This window comes from Protopterus annectens, chromosome 3.part1 (assembly GCF_019279795.1).
Source record: "Protopterus annectens isolate FY-2018-M chromosome 3.part1, PAN1.0, whole genome shotgun sequence".
In the NCBI taxonomy this organism is placed as follows: Eukaryota; Metazoa; Chordata; order Ceratodontiformes; family Protopteridae; genus Protopterus; species Protopterus annectens.
In genome coordinates, this window is record NC_056732.1 from 1,372,420,045 (window position 1) to 1,372,443,389 (window position 23,345).

Here is a 23,345-nt window from a genome sequence, read left to right on the forward strand (position 1 = left end):
GTGATGAGCATGTGTTCATAGCTCAGGCTGAATTATTTAGTGCAGTCATTCTACTAACACCGTAATGTTCTCTAATACCCTTCTGGAGCTGGATTTGAACCTGTAACAGGAACAGTAATGCTGCTGAACAGCAGGTAGTCCTGCATCACATTGCTGTACCACTGGTTGTGTTTGCTGTTTAGAAAAGTCTGACAAGCAGTGCTTTCTCTCGTTTTAGTCAGGAATCTATTAAAGCAAGTGAGAGTTTGAATGTGGAAGGAGCTTAAAGACAAACATTTATTTGTGCTGGTACATTTTCTGGCATGTAGTCATATTAAAAAAGCTTAGTCTGTTTTGGGAGAAAATGGGCTATGGAAGAGTCTGCATTTCATTTTTAATAGTTTCATATTCTGTCATAGGAAATTTACCAAGTGTGAATAAGAGTTATTCTGACTGAACAGCGTATTTGTGAAATGACCTTTAAAGCATTCTGGAAAATACAGAATTTTCACCTTTTAATTTTTAGATATGGTTGCAGTTACTTGATAAATTTAGGTGCACCCCCTTTCAGATAGAGTTTGTTCTGGGGGCCAGGATGTGTATGAAATGCACTGAAATACTTCCTGGAAAAGAATTCTTACAACTGTCCTTTAAAAAAGGTTTCTGTCATATGATCACAGCCTCAGAACATTTAGTCTGTCATAACTGGATTATTCTGAGAGGACAGTCTGTATAGAATGTGCCAAATATTACTTGGGAAAATAAGTCTTGTAGTTTTATTTTTAAACACACTTTCTATCACTTGAACATAGTGAAAACGTTTTTCCTCTACAACAGTCTGAGAGTTTAAATATATTGGTGGTGGTATGGCATTTTCTATGAGAAAAGAGCTGTGTATGAGTGGAGGTTTTGTTTTTAGGTATAATTTCAAGCAGCTACTCATAGGCATGTGACATTTCTCTTTGGCTTGCTGACTATTTAGGGACAAAGTTCTCCACATTTGTCCAGACTTGAACATTGATGCAGCATATTTGGAAAGAACATTTCAGCTGCCCATGCTGTGGATGAGATATTTGTTAATGCTGACTTAGTAGAGGACACCTATAGTCCGTGACTGTGTTTATTCTCAAGGCTATCTGCATTCTTACTTTCAATACCAGAACCCCTCTTTGAGCATACATTAAACACGGAAACCTTATTTAAATTCAGACTAACCCTTGTACAGTACATGAAAGAGAAAGGAACTAGTTATATTTTTAAACCACTTCCTTTTTTACATAACATGTTCAAACAACTCATTCCTCATGCATGGTGCATATAATTAATACCTGCCGATGGCTGGTGATGTCTTCTGTTAATCTACCATCATTCTATTTATTTTAAATTATATAGCTCACCATGGCCTGTAGTCAACAATTACAAACTTTTGTATAATCACCATCCATTACTTCGCTTCCATCACATGTTTAACATTTCTAAAGTCTTTACATCTTGCTTATGAGAACATTAAAAACAGTAATACATTATTAATAACATTACTAGCAATAACTATATAACAAAAATACAGATAAAACTATCTCCTACAGAACAACCCCTAACAGTAACACTTCCCTCTTTTCCAGTTTGTACTCCCAGTTCCCCTTTTTTCTCTTTCCCCTAGCTACCTCTTTCCTCATTTACCTCTCTCTTCTATTCTCTTTTACCTTTCTTCCATTTCTCTTGTTTTCTTCATTTAACTTTCACCTCCCCGAACTTCTCTTTCCTTATCACCTTCTGTGTGTTAATCATTTGCTCCCACTGTCTCCATTTTTCCTCATAACTCCCCCTTTCCTGAACTTCCCTGTACTTGCATTATAACTTGTCTTAGTTCTCCCCCTTCTGTGACTCTTGCTTCTTCCATTTTTTTGTAAGTGCGTTCTTTCCTAATGTCATTATTAACACTAATAGCTCCTTACACTCTTTTGCATTTTTCTCATACCCTAACATAAACAATTTGTTTTGTATTTTCCCTGTCTCTGGGGACAATTACTCTTATAAGATTATATAATTGTTTATACTCCTCCAGTGTATTATATTCCAAAAAATATGCTTCCACATTTTTCTCCTTTCTTGACATCTCCACTATAAACTGTCTCTCCTTGTAAACATTATTGCTAGTTTTGTCAATGTATATTCCTAGTTTTGTCAATGTATAAAAGTATTTGTAGAGGAACTTCCATTCAAAAAATTTAAACTTACAGGCTTCAGGCACATACCTGGTAACTGTAGTATTTGTTCCCACTCCTCCATCTCTAGTCTTCCTACTTTGTCCTCCCACATTTGCCTCTGTTCCTGTCCTCCATCCCACCTTGTTTCATTTCATTGGTTCATAGGAGATTACTGTGCTATTGGTTCAAGAGCCCTTACAAGCCTAGCCATTATTATCCAGATTTTACCCTATCGATCCCTAAGGGCTAGAGGATGGCTTAGCTTTGTGCCTGTGCCATTAAGTATTTTACAGTTTGCCCCTGTCCATAAGGGGCATGGGTGCCACCCCATGAGTGCATTAACAATTTCCCATCCTTTGATCCAAACTGCATTTGAAGAGGGTCATGGAGGGGCGCTGCTTTATGTGAATGGGAAGCTTGTTCCAGAGAAAGGATAATCTCTTGAGACATGTCTCTCTCCAATATGTTTTGTTCACATGACAGACCAGGTTAAGATCCTTGGATCAAGTGATCCCCATTCAGTTTATCTTGCGAATGCGGGGTAACAGTTCCATCAGGGCTGAATTTGAGAGTACTTTATAGGTTAGGCATAAATTAGCCCTTAATAGTTGGTAGAAGATAGATTAAAAGGATAGGAAATGTTTGGGGTTATCAAAAAGTCATACAGAAACATTAGACAACCTACATAGAAAATTCTATAGGAATTAGAAATGTACTAATTAGTTCTCTGAGAGAGCAGCTGATGCATAGAATAGACTACCAAAGTACATTAAACAAGCACTAGTTTAGACATTTTTAAGAACAGCCTGGACAGTTATTATAGCAACAACTGCTTTGATGTATTGGCAGGCTGGAAGGACATTAATGCCTGTGCTTGAAATATTTTGTATGTATGTATGCATGCATGTATTATTGGTTCTTATATTTTGTTTCTCTGCTTACTAGTAAAAAATGTTCAAAACTACAAATTTAAAACATACTCTAACAAATGTTACTGTATTAAACAAGAAAAAAAATAAAACAGTCAGGCAAATCAAATAATTTGTGCATTTATGCATAGATTTAAAATTTGGGCAGGAGACCCATGGTTCAAATACAGCTCTGGCCCAAGGTGTACTTAATCTACCACTGACCAGAATGTGAGTTACAGGGAAAGGGAAGTCTAGTCTTGCTCATGCTAAGTCTTTTTTTCATGCAAGACTGATTTGTTTTATTTAGGAAGTGGCCATCAGTGATTATGCTATGAAATTTGAAACAAAAGTTTTAAATTAAATCCAAATCTCTGTAATCATTGTAAAAGTAAAACAGAAAGTAGTATGCACACTGACAGGTTTGAACAATGTTTATGGTAACTGGAGAGATATAAAGCCAAGTAGTGGGACACTGGAATGTTTGATGATCCATTACAAGCCTAGGGCCCCTTTGACCATGATCCAGCTCTGCTGTTTTGGTTTGAGATTGTGTCAGGAGCAAAACTCTAGGCAACATACTTCTACATTGAAAGGTATAGTTAAAATCAGTATATATGGACTTTTATTTTGTATTAACATTTGTTCTCTCTGCTCTCCATAGCTGATACATATGTGAGAATGGCAGTCATAAATTCAATCCCCTCTGCTTTGTGTCATAGAATGTAATGGAACAAGAGGATTGCTTATATGCTTTCTCTGCCATTTACCCTTCTGTTTGATGATGGTCTTACCAGATTTGCTTTTAGCACACAGTTGATATTTTCAAAGTATTCCATTTTGTTGTCTGCAGAGAATGCCTAAGACAGCTGATCAAGACCTGTGATGATCCTGAAGTGTCATGTCCTTTCCGAGATGACATCTATGCCTGCAGCAGAAAGATGCAAGATAGGGAAATACGTGCAGTAAGTATTTATATGCATTCTGCCGACTAGACAGTCAAATCTTTCTTTTAAAGTGATTGCTTGAGAGGAGAGTAATAATTAATCACAGTAGACATTTTTCTTGTCATGGTAACGTTATAAAGTGAAACGTCAATGTGCATTAGCAGTAATTGTAAAGGGAAGCATACTGGGTTTTTTTTCTATTTTTATGATACCATTCTCCTAGAAACTCAATGTGTAGAATTTCTAACAATTTAACATTCTCACTTCCAGTGGTGTACTCCATTTTCAAAGAAAGCTGGACATCAACATAATTTCTATTTGCCCCTCAGAACCAAGTGCTTACCTTTCCCTCCACTTATTCTTTAGGTAAATCCCACATGTAGTCCATTGATGCTTTTTAATTACTGCTTCAGTTGTAAGGTATCGGAAGTAATAGCTTATATTACAGTTAAAAGGTACACAGTAACTCAGTTGTGGTACAAGAAGAAGGGGCAGATCAGTTTTATGCATGCTGATTATGTTCATAGGTTCATAGGTAGACGGTATGCTTAGAGCTGGAGGCATTTTTCAGATTTTTGGTATGACAGATTTTTTGTCCCTTTACTTTGGTTTGGAACTTTGGGGTCTCTCCAGGGTCTGAGATTGTGCTGATGATAGTCAGAGATCATTCCTCCGGTACTCTATCATTGGTCTGATAAGATGAGAAGACTAGGGAACAGATGACCTCACTAGATCTGATGTGAATCCCATTCCTTCATGGTCTTCTAACCACTTTAGCTCTTCTAACCAACAAGCAGAACTGGAGGTCAAAAGAAAGGCCACTGTCAACCTGGGTCCCCCCCCCCCCTGATAACCTCTGTCTGTGCTTTGTGGATTGCCACCTATGGTAGCTTGGGTTACCTTGTTTTTCCCGGAAGGGTATGACTATTTTTTTAGCTTTAACTTCAGGCCACCATCTGCTGGCCAGCTATCTTCAGCGCGTCCCTTCTTGGGAAGGATATCCTGTCCCGATGCACACTTTCCATATGCAGTTTGCAGGCAGTCTGCAAACTTTAATAAACTTTGTCGCCAAGCAAGTCCCATGTTGGCCTGTGCTTCTGAGAAGTAGATGTCAACAATAGGGGCCAAGACACGAGAGACACCACTTGTGACCTTAGACCGGCTGACATCTGACATAGCACTAGCAACCCTGTGGGTTTCCTGTTCTTCTTTGGTTTGCAACAGTTTGCAACCCATCTTGGGTTTTTTAAGTTTAAGCTGGTTTTTTTTACACACAAGGGACAGTGCGGGTACAGGTGTCGGAGCCTTAAAAGGTAGGTAGTAGGCTGCTGCCTTTTCCTCATCATGCCTCCTTGACTGTTTCAAGGAAGTCGACAAAGTTCAAAAGGCATGATCTGCCCTTGTGAGAGCCAAACTGGGTGGGGTCCAATCCTGCAAGTCCCCCCTATATCTTTGTTTATGAGCTCCATTATGATCCTCTCCATAGCTTTGCAGATTAGACTTGTTAAGCTTATGGGGCGGTAATTACCAGGGTCCGTAGAGGCATAAGCATGAAGTGTCGTAGGGGCCAGATTAGTGCAGCAACCTATTCTTCAGCTAAAGCAAGTGGTGCAGACCTTCCCTACAGTTTTCTGTTCATGTTGTTAGTTTCAGTATCTGCTTTGTTGCCTTAAAAGCTAAACTCATCTATGTAGGTTTAGGACTGTGCAGTATTGTTTGCAGTTTTGTGCTAAACTCCATAAAAAAATATCTATAACTCTAGTCTAGAGCATGTGAAAAATAGTGATAGATAGTAGAATTAAAGAAACATGGGTCTGCAGGAAGCAAATTAATGGTTGGGGTAATTGGAATGGGGTGGGGCTGCGCTGTGTTAGGTCAGTGACCATTTGCTTATCATCGAACAACAGCTTCAGTCAGACACTTTCATCCATGGACTGCCTCAATCCCACTCATTCTAGTTAATTTATATAGTCATCAAATGTCTGACGGGAATCAACAGGGCCGACCTTAGGTAAAATGGAGCCCTAGACAAAGGATTCCATGGGTCACCCCTGCTGCACACCAGATGTTCATTGTGTTTCACTGTTGCAGTCATTACACTTGGGTTATCCTGCTGGCAGGCTACCTGCAGTTGGCCAGAATTCCAAAGTCCTGGTCCGGCGTCGGTTGCTGTCGCCTCTTCCCTGACGTCAGTGTGCCAGGGGTATATAAGATGCAGCCGATGCCATTTTCTTCAGTCTTTCTTGCCGCGCGGTGCCCGAAGCAAAAGCAGTTCACAAGTGCCAGTCGGCCGACTCCTGAGATTTTCAAAATTGAATTTCATAACCAAAGTCTTCAATAAAGCTAAGTACCCCATTGGGGAAACTTTTTCTTGCTGCAGACCGATGTCAGTAAAAGTTAACAATTGTATTTCTTGTGGGAAGCAAATACCTCATAAGGATTTTCACTCTTACTGTATTCCTTGCCTAGGCCCTGACCACGATGTTAGTAGTTTTCGGTTTTGTGCTAAATTCAACCAATGCACTATTAAGCATCGGTTTGATTTTGCTTTACATTACTTTGGCCGAAAGTTTAACTACATAATGCCATCGGAACAACCGACGAGCAGAATCCATAAAAAACACAAAGACAAAGAAAAGGACAGGCATCCGAGGTCCAAAACCGACGACGAAGCCTCTTCTAGGCCAGTTGCCGGTTCTCAGTGAGGTGCTTTCGCAACTCCTGACACCCGCTACCTCAGAGCCACAGGCCGCCTCCGACTCCCACTTGGAGACAACTAGGCCTCTGGGAACTCAAGGTATTGGGCCTACGGAAACTATTCCCTCAGATGGGTCTGGAGCCACTGAGCAGGCATCGACTTCTGAGGGTGTTTTCAGACCTACAGAGCTTACTATCAAGTCTACTTCAGCAGCCAAGGCAAAGTCTAAAACACCATTAAAGACAAAGAAACAAGTACAGCATTCTCCTGGACAGTCATCCATGCCAAAGAAACAGATGCTTAAAATGGCCGAGGGCCTAATTACTTTGATCAGGGGTTCCCATCCCCCTCCTGATAAAAGGCCTAGGCAAGACACTGACTATGACTCCTCTGACCATGTTTCTATTTCCTCTGTTTCCTTTTTGGAACAGGGATATTCTCTTCCTCCCTATGAGGACTCTGATGCTGAAGAATCTATCCCTTCAGCCTCTCATCCTGAGGATTACTCTTTTGGGGAAACCCTGCACACCATGAGGGATCATTTTCATTGGGAGAGCCAGGATTATTCAGAATCCAAGAAAAGGCTCAGAGACTTTCTTTTACTGACTCAGCACAGGCCCCTTGCTATCCCACCTGGACTAGATAATGTTGATGATGTTTTTTCTGAATCCAGTTTGTCTCCTGATTCTTTACCCCCTGCACCAGTCAAGCCAGATAGGTACTACAGGTCCCAGACTCTCATAAATTTCTTTATAAAAACCCTTCTGCTGACCCAGAAACAATTTCTCAGGGTCCCAAGGGGGTCAAGGCTTCCACTGCAAAAAACCCTGTTCCCTCTGATAGGGATTCTAGAGCACTGGATAGATGGGAGAAAAAAGTTTACACTTCTGCAACTTCAGCTGTAAGAGCTTTAAACTGCCAGTTTCAAACATGCTTAATTATCAACAATACCTAATGTCTTTGCTAAAACAGAAAATGCTTACGAGCTCAGAATGTCCTGACAATAAGGAAATGCAGGATTTATTGCATGCAGCTGAACAAGTGGGAAAGCATACTCTGCAATGTGATTTTGATTCATGAGAGACTTCTTGCAGAGCTGCTGTTACAGGTTCTGTCATTCGAAGGCATGCTTGGTTAAAAGAACAAAGTTTACCAGATCATGTTAAAGCAAAATTATTGGATGCTCCATTACAGCATGATACTTTGTTTGGTGTTAAGGCAGAAGAGGTGTTAAAGAAAATGGAGGATAAAGCTAAATCAATGCAGACAGTAAAGGATTTCTTACAGGTTCAGCCACCTAGATTTAGCAGGAACTGGCCTTCTAAAAATTGGTCCTTTCCAGTGTCAGACAGGCCACAAAGAGGCAGATGCAGACGCCCAAGGGGCAGATCTCAGCCCCAATGCTCATACAGACCTAAACAATGGGGTGCTTCAGCCCCAAAGGCGGAGAAGACAAATCACAACCTTATAGGAAACCATCTCAATGACTTCCTTCTACAAAAGCCAAGCACTTACCTTTTGACAGCACCCTTAGGGGGAAAACTAGCACTTTTTTCACAAAACTGGCAGATGATCTCCCAGGACAAATGGGTACTGAATATTGTTTCTCAGGGTTACAGGTTCCACTTTCACACCCTACCAAGGTCAAAAGGTATGCCAGACCTGCCACAAAACCAATGGGCATTGGCACAAAAACAAATTTCTGCTCTCATGGACATGAGAGCTATTCAAAAACTACCACAGCAGGAACAGGGGCAAGGATTTTACTCAAGACTTTTCTTGGTACCCAGAAAGGACAAAGCCTGGAGACCAATACTGGACGTGTCAATTCTAAATACTTTCCTGGATGTTCCAAAATTCAAAATGTTGACACTGCAGCAACTTCTACCCATGCTGGGCATGAAGGCTTGGCTAGTTACTTTGGACCTCAAAGAGGCATACCTGCATGTCCCAATCAGACAGTCTTGCAGAAGATACCTCAGATTCATAGCTGGCTCAATGCATTACCAATTTTCTGCACTGCCCTTTTGCTTATCTACTGCTCCCAGGGTCTTCACAAAATGCCTGGCACCAGTAATTGCATTTTGCAGACAAAAAGGAATTCAGATATATCCCGACTTGGACGACTGCCTTATTCAAGCAGAGAGCAAGGACATTCTACTAAAGCATCTGGCGTTTGTAAAATAATTACTAATTTGCCTAGGGTACACAGTAAACAAAAATAAGTCAAAACTAGTTCTCTCTCAAGAGATAATATTCTTGGGTGCAAGCTTAAATACAACTGCCCAGATGGCTTATCTCACGCCAGACAAACAAAGGCAACTGATTCATTACTTTCAAATGATGGCAACAAAGACCCAACTCCCTGCAAGAAAAATTCTGCATGCTTTGGGCTTCATGGCATCCTGCATTCTGCGAATTCCATATGCAAGACTGCATATGAGGAAGCTACAGTGGTATCTAAAAAGTGTTTGGACTCAACATTGCCACAGCCTGGAAACAATAATAACTCGTATTCCCTGCCTGCAACAGGAGTTTTGATGGTGGGCTCTGGCCTGTCACCACAACAAGGAACAGCCTTTCACTTTACCCACAGCCAGGCAGACACTAACAACAAATGCATCGGATTATGCCTGGGGGGCACACATGGCAGGAAAATGTATTCAGGGCACGTGGCCCACGGACCAAATGCATCTTCACATCAATCAAAAAGAGATGCTAGCTGTACAGAATGCCCTGACAGCCTTCAAGGATCTACTACATCCAGGACAACTATTACTAAAGACGGACAATACTACAGTCATGTGGTGCATAAACAGGCAAGGGGGCACACATTCCTACCCCCTCTGCAGGCAAGCCATGACTTTGTGGAACACAGCACTGACATATCAAGTACATCTGCAGGCACAATTCCTGCCAGGAAAGACAAATACTCTGGCAGACGAACTAAGCAGAAACCTCATGGACCCTCACGAGTGGAAACTAGAACCACAAGTCTTCAACATGATAACAAGGAAATGGGGATGCCCAGACATAGATCTGTTTGCCTCCCCTCACAACTGCCAACTACAGAGATTCTGCACAAGGACTTATCATGCACAAGCATGGAGGTGGATGCTCTATCATTCAGCTGGAAAACCCTGACAGTTTATTCCTTTCCTCCACTTCTTCTCCTCCCCAAGGTACTCCTAAAGGTCAGACAAGAGAAGCCAAAAATGATTCTGATTGCCCCAGACTGGCCACGCCAGCACTGGTACCCAATCCTAAAGAGCTTGTCTCAAGGTCCAGCCTGGACTTTACCTCATATTACTCATCTTCTGACCCAACAAAACAATCTGATCCTGCACAGCCAACTCAGAACCTTAAATCTGGCTGCATGGCGAATAATATAACCACTCAGAACACACCTCTCTCTAAAGCAGTTATGGATGTCATTTTGGAAGCCAGGAGGCCCAGCACCAGAAAATCTTATGCAGAAAAATGGAAGAGATTCTGTGCTTGGAATCGGGCACAAGGAATTGAACTGCTTGGTCCAAATATTCCTCAGATTTTACAATACCTAACTGAGCTGCTGGACAAAGGCCTATCCTTCTCATCAATTAAGATTCATGCCTCCGCCATTTCAGCTCATTACAATACGGAACCACGTATTTTGTCACATCCACTGCTAAGGCAGTACCTCAGAGGGGCCAAAAACATAAGACCCCCAAGGAGAGCACTGATACCTACATGGGACCTCAATTTTGTCTTGGAAAAGCTCACACTGCCTCCTTTTGTGCCACCCAATACAGCTGAAATAAAATTCTTAGCATGGAAAACAGCTCTGATCCTAGCAATAACTTCAGCAAGAAGTCTCTCAGAGTTACAGGCACTAATGGCAGTGGAACCTTTTATCATTTTCCATCCAGACAGGGTTTCTCTAAGGACAAACCCAACATTTATGCCAAAGGTAGTATCCAGTGTGGCTCTTAACCAAACCATTCATTTACCTACTTTTTATCCATATCCCCAGAATAAAGAGGAGAGACTTCTGCATTCTTTGGACATGCACAGGCAGCTACGCTTCTTCTTGGACAGAACTAAAACTTTCAGAAAGACTGAGCAACTTTTAGTGGCATATGCTGCAGGATCACAAGGAAAGGCTATCTCAAAGCAGACTATTTCAAAATGGATAGGACACTGCATTCATTTCTGCTATGCACAGCATGGCAAATCAGTGCCTAAGGGCATTAGGCCACATTCCACCAGGGCAGCAGCCACATCAGCAGCCTTTCTCAGAGTAGTACCAACCAAGGAAATTTTGGAGGCTGCAACTTGGAGTTCAGTGCACACTTTTACCAAGCACTACCACTTACCTCTTTACTCTAAATCCAGAGCAGGCTTTGCCACTGCTGTTCTGCAGGGCCTCATAGCCACTCCTAATTCTATTTAGACCCAGCCGCCCAACCTTAGCTTTGGAATTCAACCCAAGTGTAATGACTGCAACAGTGAAACATGATGAACATAGTACAGTTGTTTACCTACCATAAATGTAGATGTTCGAGTGTATTCACTGTTGCAGTCCAGGCTACCCACCCACCATCCCCCTTTATTTGCTGGGACTTATCTGTACTTCTCTATTCTATACAACCTATGTGATGTATTTGCTTGTAGATGAAGGTATTGTTTATTTTAGTGTATGCTTTTTATAAGCAATGTTTTAGCCTACCCTTTAGGGGGCACCTGACATCTGGGGCAAGAAAAACTGAAGAAAATGGCGTCTGCTGCATCTTATATACCCCTGGTGCACTGACGTCAGGGAAGAGGTGACAGCAACCGACGCCAGACCAGGACTTTGGAATTTGGGCCGACTGCGGGTAGCCTGCCAGCAGGATGACCCAAGTGTAATGACTGCAACAGTGAATAAACTCGAACATGTACATTTATGGTAGGTACACAACTGTACTTTCCCCCCATAGCACTCCCACAATTACCCTGGTTTCCTCCCATCTTTTTTCTCTAAACCATCCAGACAAACTGCATCTTATTTTTTCACACTTTTTCTTTCTGTTCAACTCTTCCATCAACATACCCTCCATCCATCAACACATTCTAACTGGCCAAGGTGTCCACTATGTATCATCGCACATTATTTGATCAACTTGGAATGATTCAACTCTCAAAATATTGAAAACCTTGGAGATTGTTAGCTAAAACAGCAACAATCCATTGGTCTCAAAGCACAGCAAACTTGCACCCCCAATGTGAAATAAGCCACTACATCCCTGAACTGTAGGTTTAGCATCTCTTAAGCTTGCACAAACTCAGAAAAAACAGAGTAAGTAAGGCAAGACATGATGGGGCATTGCTGAGCCATTTATTTTGAAGTTCTGAACAATGATAAAGTATGTGGTAACCAACAGTAGGGCTTCCTTAGTCAAGACAGCAGTGCAATAACTGGGGAAGAATTAATTTTAGTAATCCAGGAGTGTGTGAGAGCTTAGGCCCCAGAAACCGTGGAGTTCCAAGTGCTTTAAGGTGCACTTTTGAGGTTTTTTTTTATAACAGTTTGATCCATTGGTGACCTGAACAAAGATCATGAGTAAGGAAAAAAATGCGGTCTCGTGTCCAAAGGTTCAAAACTGACAAATGAATAGTCCCTAGTAAACTGAGGAGAGAAATTTTTATTTTATTTTATTTTTATTTTACATTTGTTGACCAGGCTAGTCTAACTGGATATATGTCCATTTTCAGTAGAGGCCCGGGGAGAAAAGCTAGGATAGGACAATGAAATAACACAATAACAACTAGGAAACATGAGACAAATAAATCCTATTAACAGTAGCTATTAGAGGTTATTACAGTAAAATTTACAGTGCAGAATACAGGCATAACATAGGATGCTAATACAATCAAGGTATTCTATAGATAGATAGTATAATGGATTAAACAGGACAGAGTTGCTGTAAATGAGTAGATGGGGTAGGAAGAGTAAAGTATTTAGAGACATATAGACTAGTCAGGTTTTGAACAGGGGCATAACCAGTGAGTTTTGAGGAACACTTTCAATTTGTTTTTGAAACAGGATAGTGAGGGAAGTGTGGAGAGTTCATTTGGGAGGAGATTCCATACTTTTCCAACAATATTAGAAAAAAGGGAGTCACCAGCCTTGTTGTTTGACTTAGTGGTATGTACTAGAAGTTTCTGTGAAGACCTTAAGGATTCCAGGTTTTTATAGGGAGTTATTAGTGTGGAAAGAATAGGAGTTTTGGAAGGTTTGTAAAGAGTGTTGTGGGCTATAGTTAGTTGATGGAATTTAATCAGATTTTGTAGTTCAAGCCATCCCAGCTGCTTTAAATTAATGCAGTGATGTGTTCTGAATGGGTTGCCTGTTGCAAATCTGGAAATGTTATTGTAAGACATTTCCAATTTGCTAAGATTATTTTTAGATAGGTTAGTAAAAATAGGTGAGGCATAAAGAAGAGAAGAGATTAGATGAGTGTGTGCTGTTGTGGTTCTAGCTGAAGGTAGGAGGAAGGAATTATCAAATTTATAGAAATGCTTGTGAGGATGTAAAACTCGTATTTGTGAATAGTACCTGCCTCCTTACAACTAAGAAGAAAATGTTACCTTCTGTCTACCCCTGTTGCATTAGATTGGGATGAAAGAGCAGATGGCTGCAGTCATACATTTCATGTTATTACTGCTGTCATACATATCTATAGCATTCCTTTTTACCTGAACCCTTAAAAATGACAGCCACCACTTGTCTAACCCTCTGAAAATTAAAGACCAAATGACCAAGTAATGTATTGCAATGTGTTGCTCTTTCTTTCTTTCTGTCTCTTTCTGTATATGTATATATTTATATATATATATATATATATATATATATATATATATATATATGTGTGTGTGTGTGTGAGTATATTATATATATATATGTGTGTGTATATAGATATATATATATATATATATATATATATATATATATGTATATATATATATGTATATATATATATATTTATATATATATATGTATATATATATATATATATATATATATATATATATCTATATATATACATATATATATGTATATATATATATATATATATATATATATATATATATATATACATGTACATATATATGTATATATATATATATATATATATATATATATATATATATATATATATATATACACACACATGTATATATAGATATATATATGTATATATAACTTTTAAAAGTTCGAACGGTCTGAATGGGGATCTCCATTGAGCACGAAACGGGAATATTTCCCTTTTCCGCAGTGTAGTGCAATGTCAGACTTGGTATATTTATATAGCGGGGGATGTGGGTGGCGCAGCCCCCCATGTGAGGAGTGCAGGGGGTCTTTCCCCCCTGCTAGCGCTGTTTAGTTTTTCTTTTTTTTTGTTTTTTCTTTTTTTTCTCATATTTTCAAACATTCAAAAGTTCGATCCTATGTTCTCAGCCATATGAAAGTTGAACATTTGCATGTTCGATTATGTGAAGTAGATCTCTCTCTCTCTCTCTATATATATATATATATATATATGCATATATATAAATGGGTTACCATTACTACATCGACAGCCCATTCAATCGAAACTGACTTCACCAACACAGCAGATCATCGACAACTGAAGAGCTGACTTTTCCCACACGGTAAGTAACCATGTGGCCATCAACCTTCATAAACCACCAGCAAAACAAAGCCAACAATGTGGGGGGCTTTGCCCCCCACACCCCCCTTAATAATTATTCCAACTCCGAGAACACACTGCTGCAGGGGTAAAGGAAAGTTCAGGTTGATGGCCAAATGGTTACTTACCGTGTGGGAAAAGTCGGCTCTTCCGTTGTCTATCTGCCATGTTGGTGAAGTCGGTTGTGATGGAATGAGCTGTTGGATGTAGTAATGGTAACCCATATATATATATATATATATATATATATATATGTGTGTGTATATATATATATATATATATATATATATATATGTATATATATTTCAAACACACACACACACACACACACACACACACTATGTCTCCTTCACCTTTCACCAAAAGATAGCTACCTGTACTTACAATGGGAATCTGGGGGAGCACCAGAAACCCTGTGGATCTACGTCTGTGGATCTGTGATGCATTTTATGCCTTAATTTTAAAAGATAATTAATTGTTAACTTTTCTTGATAGTAATAAAAATTAATAGTTATGCACATGTCCCCCATGTCTGTTTGCTTATAAAATAAAATTGGTGATGTGTTTTCACTCCTGCATACAGATACTGACACTGGCCCAACATATCAGGTCTGTCATAAGTTGCTTGCACACACTTACGCATGTACACACACACAGACACATATGCATGCACACACACACACCATGCTTACCTATAGTTAAATTGGAGGAAGACCAGTTCAGCCATGTCTTTGTGGGTTGGAGGAAAATGAAGCACTTGGGGAAAAAAAAAAAACAAGCACAGACAGGGAGGACTTGCAGACTGGATAAAGAAAGAAGCACAGTCAAGAACACAGCTAAATGACTAAGCGCTGTGGTAACACTGTGCAACTAGCTGTGATAATGTACCAGTGATCACCTGATTTAATACAAATCCTGCCCAGACCACTAAAAATAACCACTCATTTTGGATGCTGATGATGTTTAATTATGGCGAACATGTTATCTTAGATACTTCCTCAACACATGCATAACTTATAGTAATAGTCATTTTACATTGATTTCTGCAAGTACAATACATGACTTCTTCTGCCAAGCCAGATCAGTGACTGTTTAAATATTATCAGACAACAGCATGGGTAAGTCAGTTTTATCCACAGACCGCTTTTGCTCTGTGCCCATTTGTATTGACTGTGCATATCTCAGATGTATGATTATAATTAAAATGTCCACAGAGAAGTATTCCTAATGCTTCACACAAATGCACACTATTTCTGCAAAGGCAGATTACTAACCGTTTAATTTGATTACAATAGGAAGATCAGTTATTTTCATCCATAAACAGCCCCATACCTAGGAATTTAGTCACTTTGTTGACTTTGTATACCTCAGATATCTGCTTGTGCTAAGAAAAAGAATGTCCACATTAATGTATTTTAGATTTGTTTCACACAGACACACTTTCGCCAAAGTAAAGTATTCCTGCTTACTCCACGCAAATACACAGTAGTCCAGTAGTTTTGTGAGGCTAGATTAATAACTGTTTAACCTCATCAAATAACAGTAGGGGTAGGTCATGTTCATCCACAGACAACCTCATACCTAGTACTTATAGCTACTTTATTGACTGTGTATACATCAGATTTTTGATTGTGATAAAAATAATGGCCACTGTAAAGAATTTTATCCTTGTTTCAAACAGTAGTCACAAGAAAATATTCCAACTTGATTCCCACAAATGTACATTAATCATGCAAAGGCAGAATAATGATTGCTTGACTTGAGCAAATGACATCAAGGTTATCATTTTCATCCATAGACAGCTTCTGTACCCAGCAATTATAACCACTTTGTTGACTGTTTACACTTCAAGAAAGTGATCGTAATAAAATGGATTGCAAACTCTGAATAATAATTATTTAACCACAGCAAGGTTAGTCATTTTCATCCACAGACAGCCTCTGTACCCAGCAGTTATAGCAATTTTGTTGACCGTGCAAACTTCATATGCCTGACTCCAAAAAAAAAAAAATAGGAATCCTGGCCACAGTAGTTTATTTCAACCCCTGGACCACGAAAGGCTGTAACAGTCCTTCTCCAAATCACAAAACCAGCATAATCTTTACAATGAGGCAGTCATGATGGGAGAACCAAATTTGGTTCTGAAAAAGTCAACTGAGGAATATAGTTGATGAAAGCGCTCAACTGCCTCCCATTTTATCAGTTTTATTTTTGTGAATAAATCCTTCATGTTCAGTACTCCCATCTTGATTGCCTCATTGTTAAAAGTTTTGCTGGTCTTGTGATTTGGAGAAGGACTATTACAGCATTTTGTGGTCCTTGTGTTGTTTTCTGTGTGAGAGTTATTTTTAATTGTTGTTATTTCAAACCCTCCACTCAATTACATACATTAATTTTGATGTGTACAAACACCGGTGCACTCAACTTTGATGTCAATACACCAAAAACTAATAGCTGTTGAGAATAGAAAATATCAAATCTATACTGTTTGAAAAAGGAAAGCAAATGTTTTCTTTTTCCATTCTGATAAAAAAGCCTAACAGTACTTTTAGATATACTTTATCTGAATAGTGATACTGTTAGAGAAAGGTTTTTTTTTTTGTTAGGTAATGCGTAGGGTTGGGAGTTAGAGGCAGTGGCAGGGTTTGAGTTGAGATTAGCTGAAATGAATAAGGATGGACAGGGGGAGTGAAGTGGACGGGTGGCACAGTGGTGCAGCGGTTAACGTTGTCGCCTCACAGCAAGAGGTTCTCCGGTTCGATTCTCGGCTGGGGTGCCTTCTGTGTGGAGTTTGCATGTTCTCCCTGTGTTCGCATGGGTTTCCTCCGGGTACTCCGGTTTCCTCCCACATTCCAAAGACATGCATCTGGAGCGTTTCTCCCCGGGCCTCCGCTGAAAACAAGCTCTGTGGAGCCTAGTCGGACATTCCCGGTCAACAAATGTTAAATAAAAATAAATAAATAAAATAAAAGCTCCTTGTACCTACCTCATGTAATTATATGCACACAGCATTACATCAGTCCCATAGCCCTTTCTCTAACCTGTAAACACTTGCACACACACTCCTACCCTTAATACTGAAACATTTGGTATATCCAAAACATTGATTATTAGAAAACAACCCCACTTATATATAAACAGGCAGACCTCACTCACTGTCCAGAAAGTTGATGTTACCAGCATTTACATTTCTTCCACTTGAAAAATAACACCATTAAAAAACACCCATCAGTACACTTTGTTGATAAAAATATATGCAACAAAATGATCAGTAGTTGTAGATCTTGATCACTGTTGTTCAACCTGTAATTTTCCATTAATCCAACCTTGGAAACTTTTTGGTCAAAGATGGGTCACTAACCAGTCTTTTATTATTTTTCTATTTATGCTTCCCTTTAGAAATGTTAAACAGCTTGACTTGTTGCTGGAATCTCTCTTGCTGCTGCTTATTTAATGGAAGGTCTTTATTTGCACAGTTTCAGTCTACTGATATGAATGAATGTCTGCTTATTGCTGTCCATCTTGTTTTTGCATTGCATAATAGTTGAACAGTTACTTAAATGTCATGTCAGAGGCAAACATGCAACTCTAATAAAATATCAGGACATGTTGCAAGCTGCTGTTCCATTTAAGGGTGAGTAGGGTATCTCTAGAAAGTCTCTAATATTGAAAAGTAGAATGTTAAAAGTTACATCAAAAATACTTTTTTTTATAGAAGGCTGGAAGTGAGCAATTTATGTAATGCTGGAGTGAATGTTGTTGACATTTTTATTTAGTAAAAACTACAAGAAAAACCCAACCAAGCAAGAGTCTTTACCGTAATATTTTAAACCTATTGCAGTGGAGGTCCATGGGATATATGCGAATGAGCCATTAAGGACATACCAGTGTCTCCGCTACATGGCTTCAGAACACCCATGTCTTTTTACTTTTTGAAGTTTTTACTGGAGAACTTAGTCCAATAAAGCAAAATCCCTTTAGCTGTAGACATGCCATGTTTCACCCTTTTTTCTGAGCACATAAGTAAGACTTCAAAGGTTTATGAGCCATTATTTATAGTTATATTTCTTCATTATTGCATTAAGAAGTGAAAGACAAAAGAATACATCCTCCATTCTACAAAAGGATCAACTTCCATGTCTTATATTTTGATTGGCACCCTCCCTGTGTTTGAAACCTTTGCACTGTTACCCAATGTCACATTCATGTCCATAGCACTACTCACTTCATTTGGACCAAATGGGAACTTAGGCTTGCCTCTTACAGTACTATGGCCTTTTTTCTCAAAACAAACATAAATGCAACAGATACATATAGATGGCATAACTGTGTGCATCAATAATCCTGAAATGCCCTATGAGTACAGTATTGGGGATAGAAAAGACAATATCATGTTTACATAATATAATGTCTATAGTCTGTTTGTACCCTATTGACCCAGATTTGAATTGCAGGCCCAAGGGCTAGATGAGTTAGCCGGGAGGGATAGATGTCAGTGTTTCAAATCAACTTATTAATTTTGGGAGGAGGGTTTATCTCATATCTCATTTCTTAAGCTCTGTCTAGTGTATGGTCTCAGTTTGCAGGAACAATGCAGATGTTGCTGCCAAGCAATACACAAGCTCTAGTGGGTTATAAGGGAGAGCAGTAATGCTCCTCATCATACCAGGGCCTAACAGTGTAAGCTTCAGTGCTCTTGCTGGCTGGCGCAGAGCAGACAATATGGCATTATCAGAAAAATTATGCAACAACATTTGGTGTCTCACCAGGCTTTTGACTGCCATGACTCTCACACAGTACTGCTTAACACAAAAAAAGAGCTCCAATAATACAAATTCTCCCTTGAGAAGGAAGTCTTTTATTGGGCGATGTGGGTGATTGTGGATGCCAGGAGAAGGAGACAAGTGAATGCACCAGCAGGGTTGAACTAACCCAGTAAGTATTCTAAAATGTAAAATGCTACACAGCTAAGAACTCCTGGATAATCTGCAGTTTGTTCCTTTCCTGGTGCTGGCTTAGATGTTCATCGTATTTCACTGTTGCAGTCATCACTGTAGGGTTCTTCCGGCCGGCAGGCAGCCCTCTGTCGTCCAGAATCCCAAAGTCTGGGTCTGGCATCAGCTGTGGACTCACCCTCCCTGACGTCAGTGCACCAGGGGTACAAAACTCACAGCCGACGCCATGTTCTCCAGTCTTTCTTGCTGCACGGTGGAAGCAGTTCTCAAGTGCCGGTCGGCTGACTCCTGTTATTTTTGGTGCTTCATACCGAAGACGTTCTTCTTTTCAAAGCTAAGTACCCCGTTGGGGAAAATTTTTTCTTGCTCCAGACCGATGTCAGAAAAAGTTAATAATTGTATTTCATGTGGGAAGCAAATACCTCATAAGGATTTTCACTTTTACTGTATTCCTTGTCTAGGCCCTAACCACGATGTAGCTAGTTGTCGGTTTTTTGCTAGATTTAATCAACGTACTATTAAACGGAGATACGATTTTGCCTTTCATTACTTTATGAGACGATTTAATTATAACATGTCGTCGGACGAGCTTCCGACTACCAGAGTTCATAAAAGGTGCAAGGATAAGGATAGGCCTCTAAGGTCCAAATCAGACAACAGTTTGCAATCAGAGCCAGCTGCCGGTTCAGCCGTCGTCAGTGAGGTGCTTTCACAGCCCCTGTCGTCGGCCATTACAGAACCGCTTGCCGAAATGGACTCCCACGAGGAGCCAACTAGGCCTTTGAATACTCCAGGTGCAGGACCTTCGGATAATGCTCCCTCGGATGGGTCTGGAGCCGCTGTGCAGGTACCGGCTTCCGAGGGGGTTTTCAGGCCTATGCAGCTTCAGGTAAAGGCAAAGACTCCTTCTAAAACAAAGACTCAAGCCCAGGCCTCCTCTGATCCGGGACCTAAATCTCAAAAACAAATGCTTAAAATGGCGGAGGACTTGCTAACTGTGATTAGGGGTTCACATCCCCCTCCAGACAAAAGGCCAAGACAAGAATTGGATTATGAATCCTCTGAGCAGGCATCGATCTCTTCAGTGTCTTCCTCTGAAAAGGATTATACTTTCCCTCCTTATGAGGATTCTGATGCTGAGGAATCCATTCCTTCAGCTTCTCCTCCTGAGGATTACTCTTTTGGGGAAACTTTACATGACATGAGGGAACATTTTCACTGGGAAGGACAGGAGTACTCTGAATCTAAGAGAAGGCTTAGGGATTTCCTTCTTCTTCCCCAACACAGACCCCTGGCTATTCCTCCTATTTTGGATATTGTGAATGATGTTTTTTCTGATTCTAGTTTAACTCCTGACTCTTTTCCTCTGGCCCCTGCTAAGCCTGATAGATATTACAGAGTCCCTGACTCCCACCAGTCTCTTTACGAAAATCCTACTGCTGATCCAGAAACCATTTCTCAGGGTCCTAAGGGTGTTAAGGCCGCCACTGCTAAGAACCCTATTCCGTCAGATAAGGATTCTAGAGCTTTGGAGAGATGGGGCAAAAAAGTGTACACTTCTGCTACTTTATCTATTAGGGCTTTAAATTGTCAATTTCCTATGTTGAAATATCAGCAATACCTTTTGTCTGTTATGAAACAAAAACTGGGTAGCATTTCTGCATGTGCTGATAATAAGAAATTACATGATTTGATGCATGTTACTGAGCAGGTGGGGAAACACACCTTACACTGTGGTTTTGATGCTTTGGAGGCCTCTTGCAGGGCGGCTGCCACTGGCATGGTCATTAGAAGGCATGCTTGGTTAAAGGAACAAAATTTGCCTGAACAAGTGAAAGCAAAGTTACTGGATGCCCCTGTTCAACATAATGTTTTGTTTGGGTCTAAGGCTGAAGAGGTTATAAAGAAAATGGAGGATAAGGCAAAATCTATGCAAATGGTTAAAGATTTCTTACAAGTTCAGCCTCCTAGATTTAGCAGAAATTGGCCAGCTAAAAATTGGTCCTTTCCCAGCTCAAACAGGCCTCAGAGGGGTAGATATAGGCGCCCCAGAGGGAGGGCCCAAGCACAGACCTCTTATAGACCTAGACAGTGGAGTGCTTCCACCCCCAGGGGTGGAGAAGATAGGTCTCAACCTTATAGGAAACAGACTCAATGACTCCCCCTGCATGGCTCCAGGAACCTCTCTCCTGGAAGCTCCTCTGGGAGGAAAACTTTCTCTTTTTCACTGAAATTGGACTTACATAACCCAAAAACAAGTAGGTTCTGAATGTAGTTTTAAGAGGTTACAAATTCCACTTTCACACCTTACCAAAACCAAACGGATGGCCAGACTTACCAAAAACTCAATGGGCAGAGGCATTAAAATAGGTGAGGTCCCTCATGGCTATGAGGGCCATAGAACTGGTTCAAAATTCAGAGATGGGACAAGGCTTTTATTCAAGACTCTTTCTAGTTCCCAGAAAGCAAAATACTTGGAGACCCATCCTGGATCTGTCAGTCTTAAATACTTTCCTGGAGATACCAAAGTTCAAGATGCTTACTCTGCAGCAGCTCCTACCAATGTTGAGCAAAAATGCATGGATGGTGACATTGGATTTAAAGGAGGATTACCTACACATTCCTAACAGACAGGAGTGCAGAAGATACTTCAGGTTCAAGGCAGGCTTGAAACATTACCAATTCTCTGTGCTGCCCTTTGGCTTGTCTACTGCGCCCAGGGTTTTTACCAAGTGCCTGGCACCAGTAGTAGCTTAATGCAGACTCAAGGGAATTCAAATTTACCCTTATCTGGACGACTGCCTTATTCAAGCAGACAGCAAGGACATTTTACTCCAGCACCTGGAATTTGTTCAGAATCTACTCAAGTAACTGGGATTCACTGTGAACGTAAAAAGGTCAAATTTCACACCCACTCAACAGATAACTTTCCTGGGTGCTCTTTTAAACACAACAACCCAGATGGCATTCCTGACATCAGAAAAACAACTACAGCTGGCTTCAACTTTCAAAAGCCTGGCGTTAATGTCTCAGCTAACTGCAAGGAAATTCCTGCAGGCTTTGGGTTACATGGCTTCCTGCATCCTACTCATACCATATGCAAGACTGCATATGAGGAAGATACAATGGTACCTAAAAAGCGTATGGTCCCAGCATTGTCACAGTCTAGAAACAGAGATTGCTGTCTTGCCTTGCCTACAAAAGGAATTCCATTGGTGGGCCATGGCATGTCTTCAAAACAAAGTGAAATCCTTCAGTCTACCTCCAGCCTACCAAGTGATAACCACGGACGCCTCTGATTATGCATGGGGAGCCCACTTGCAAGGGAAAGGCCTGCAAGGTTTTTGGACAGAGGATCAGAAGCATCTACATAACAATTTAAAAGAGATGTTAGCTGTGCAGAATGCCCTCTTGGCTTTCAGGGATCTTTTACAGCCAGGGCAGCTACTGATACGGACAACACCACAGTTATGTGGTACATAAGCAAGGGGGTTCACACTCCTACCCCCTTTGCAGACTAGCCATGACTCTATGGAACACAGCACTAGCTTGCAAAATGGACCTACAAGCTCAATTCCTGCCAGGGAAACAAAACACTCTGGCAGACAGTCTGAGCAGGAACCTGTCAGACCTACACGAGTGGATGCTAGACTCCCAAATATTCAAAATGATTACAGAAGCCTGGGGCTGCCCGGACATAGATCTGTTTGCATCTCCCCACTACTACCAGTTACAGACTTTTTGCACAAGGACATATCACAAGCTAGCATGGAAAGTGGATGCTCTCTCATTCAGTTGGAGGAACCTCTCAGGGTATGCCTTTCCTCCACTACCTCTTCTTCCAAGGGTGTTATTAAAAATAAGGTACAAAAAAATATAAAACCACTTGAAAACAGAAAGGAGCAGGTAACCTTAAGTCCAAAAGTCAAAAGTACGCAA

At 40.5% G+C, this 23,345-nt stretch overlaps 1 protein-coding gene across 1 annotated transcript in view; it reads left to right on the forward strand.

Moving 5' to 3' along the window:
- The window catches only part of SHARPIN (SHANK associated RH domain interactor), an 846,773-nt gene that overhangs the window by 538,728 nt on the left and 284,700 nt on the right, over positions 1 to 23,345 (forward strand). Inside the window, exon 9 of the mRNA XM_044066299.1 lies at positions 3,948 to 4,059. Coding sequence (XP_043922234.1) covers positions 3,948 to 4,059 — 112 coding nt within the window. The remainder of the gene's footprint in view (positions 1 to 3,947; positions 4,060 to 23,345) is intronic.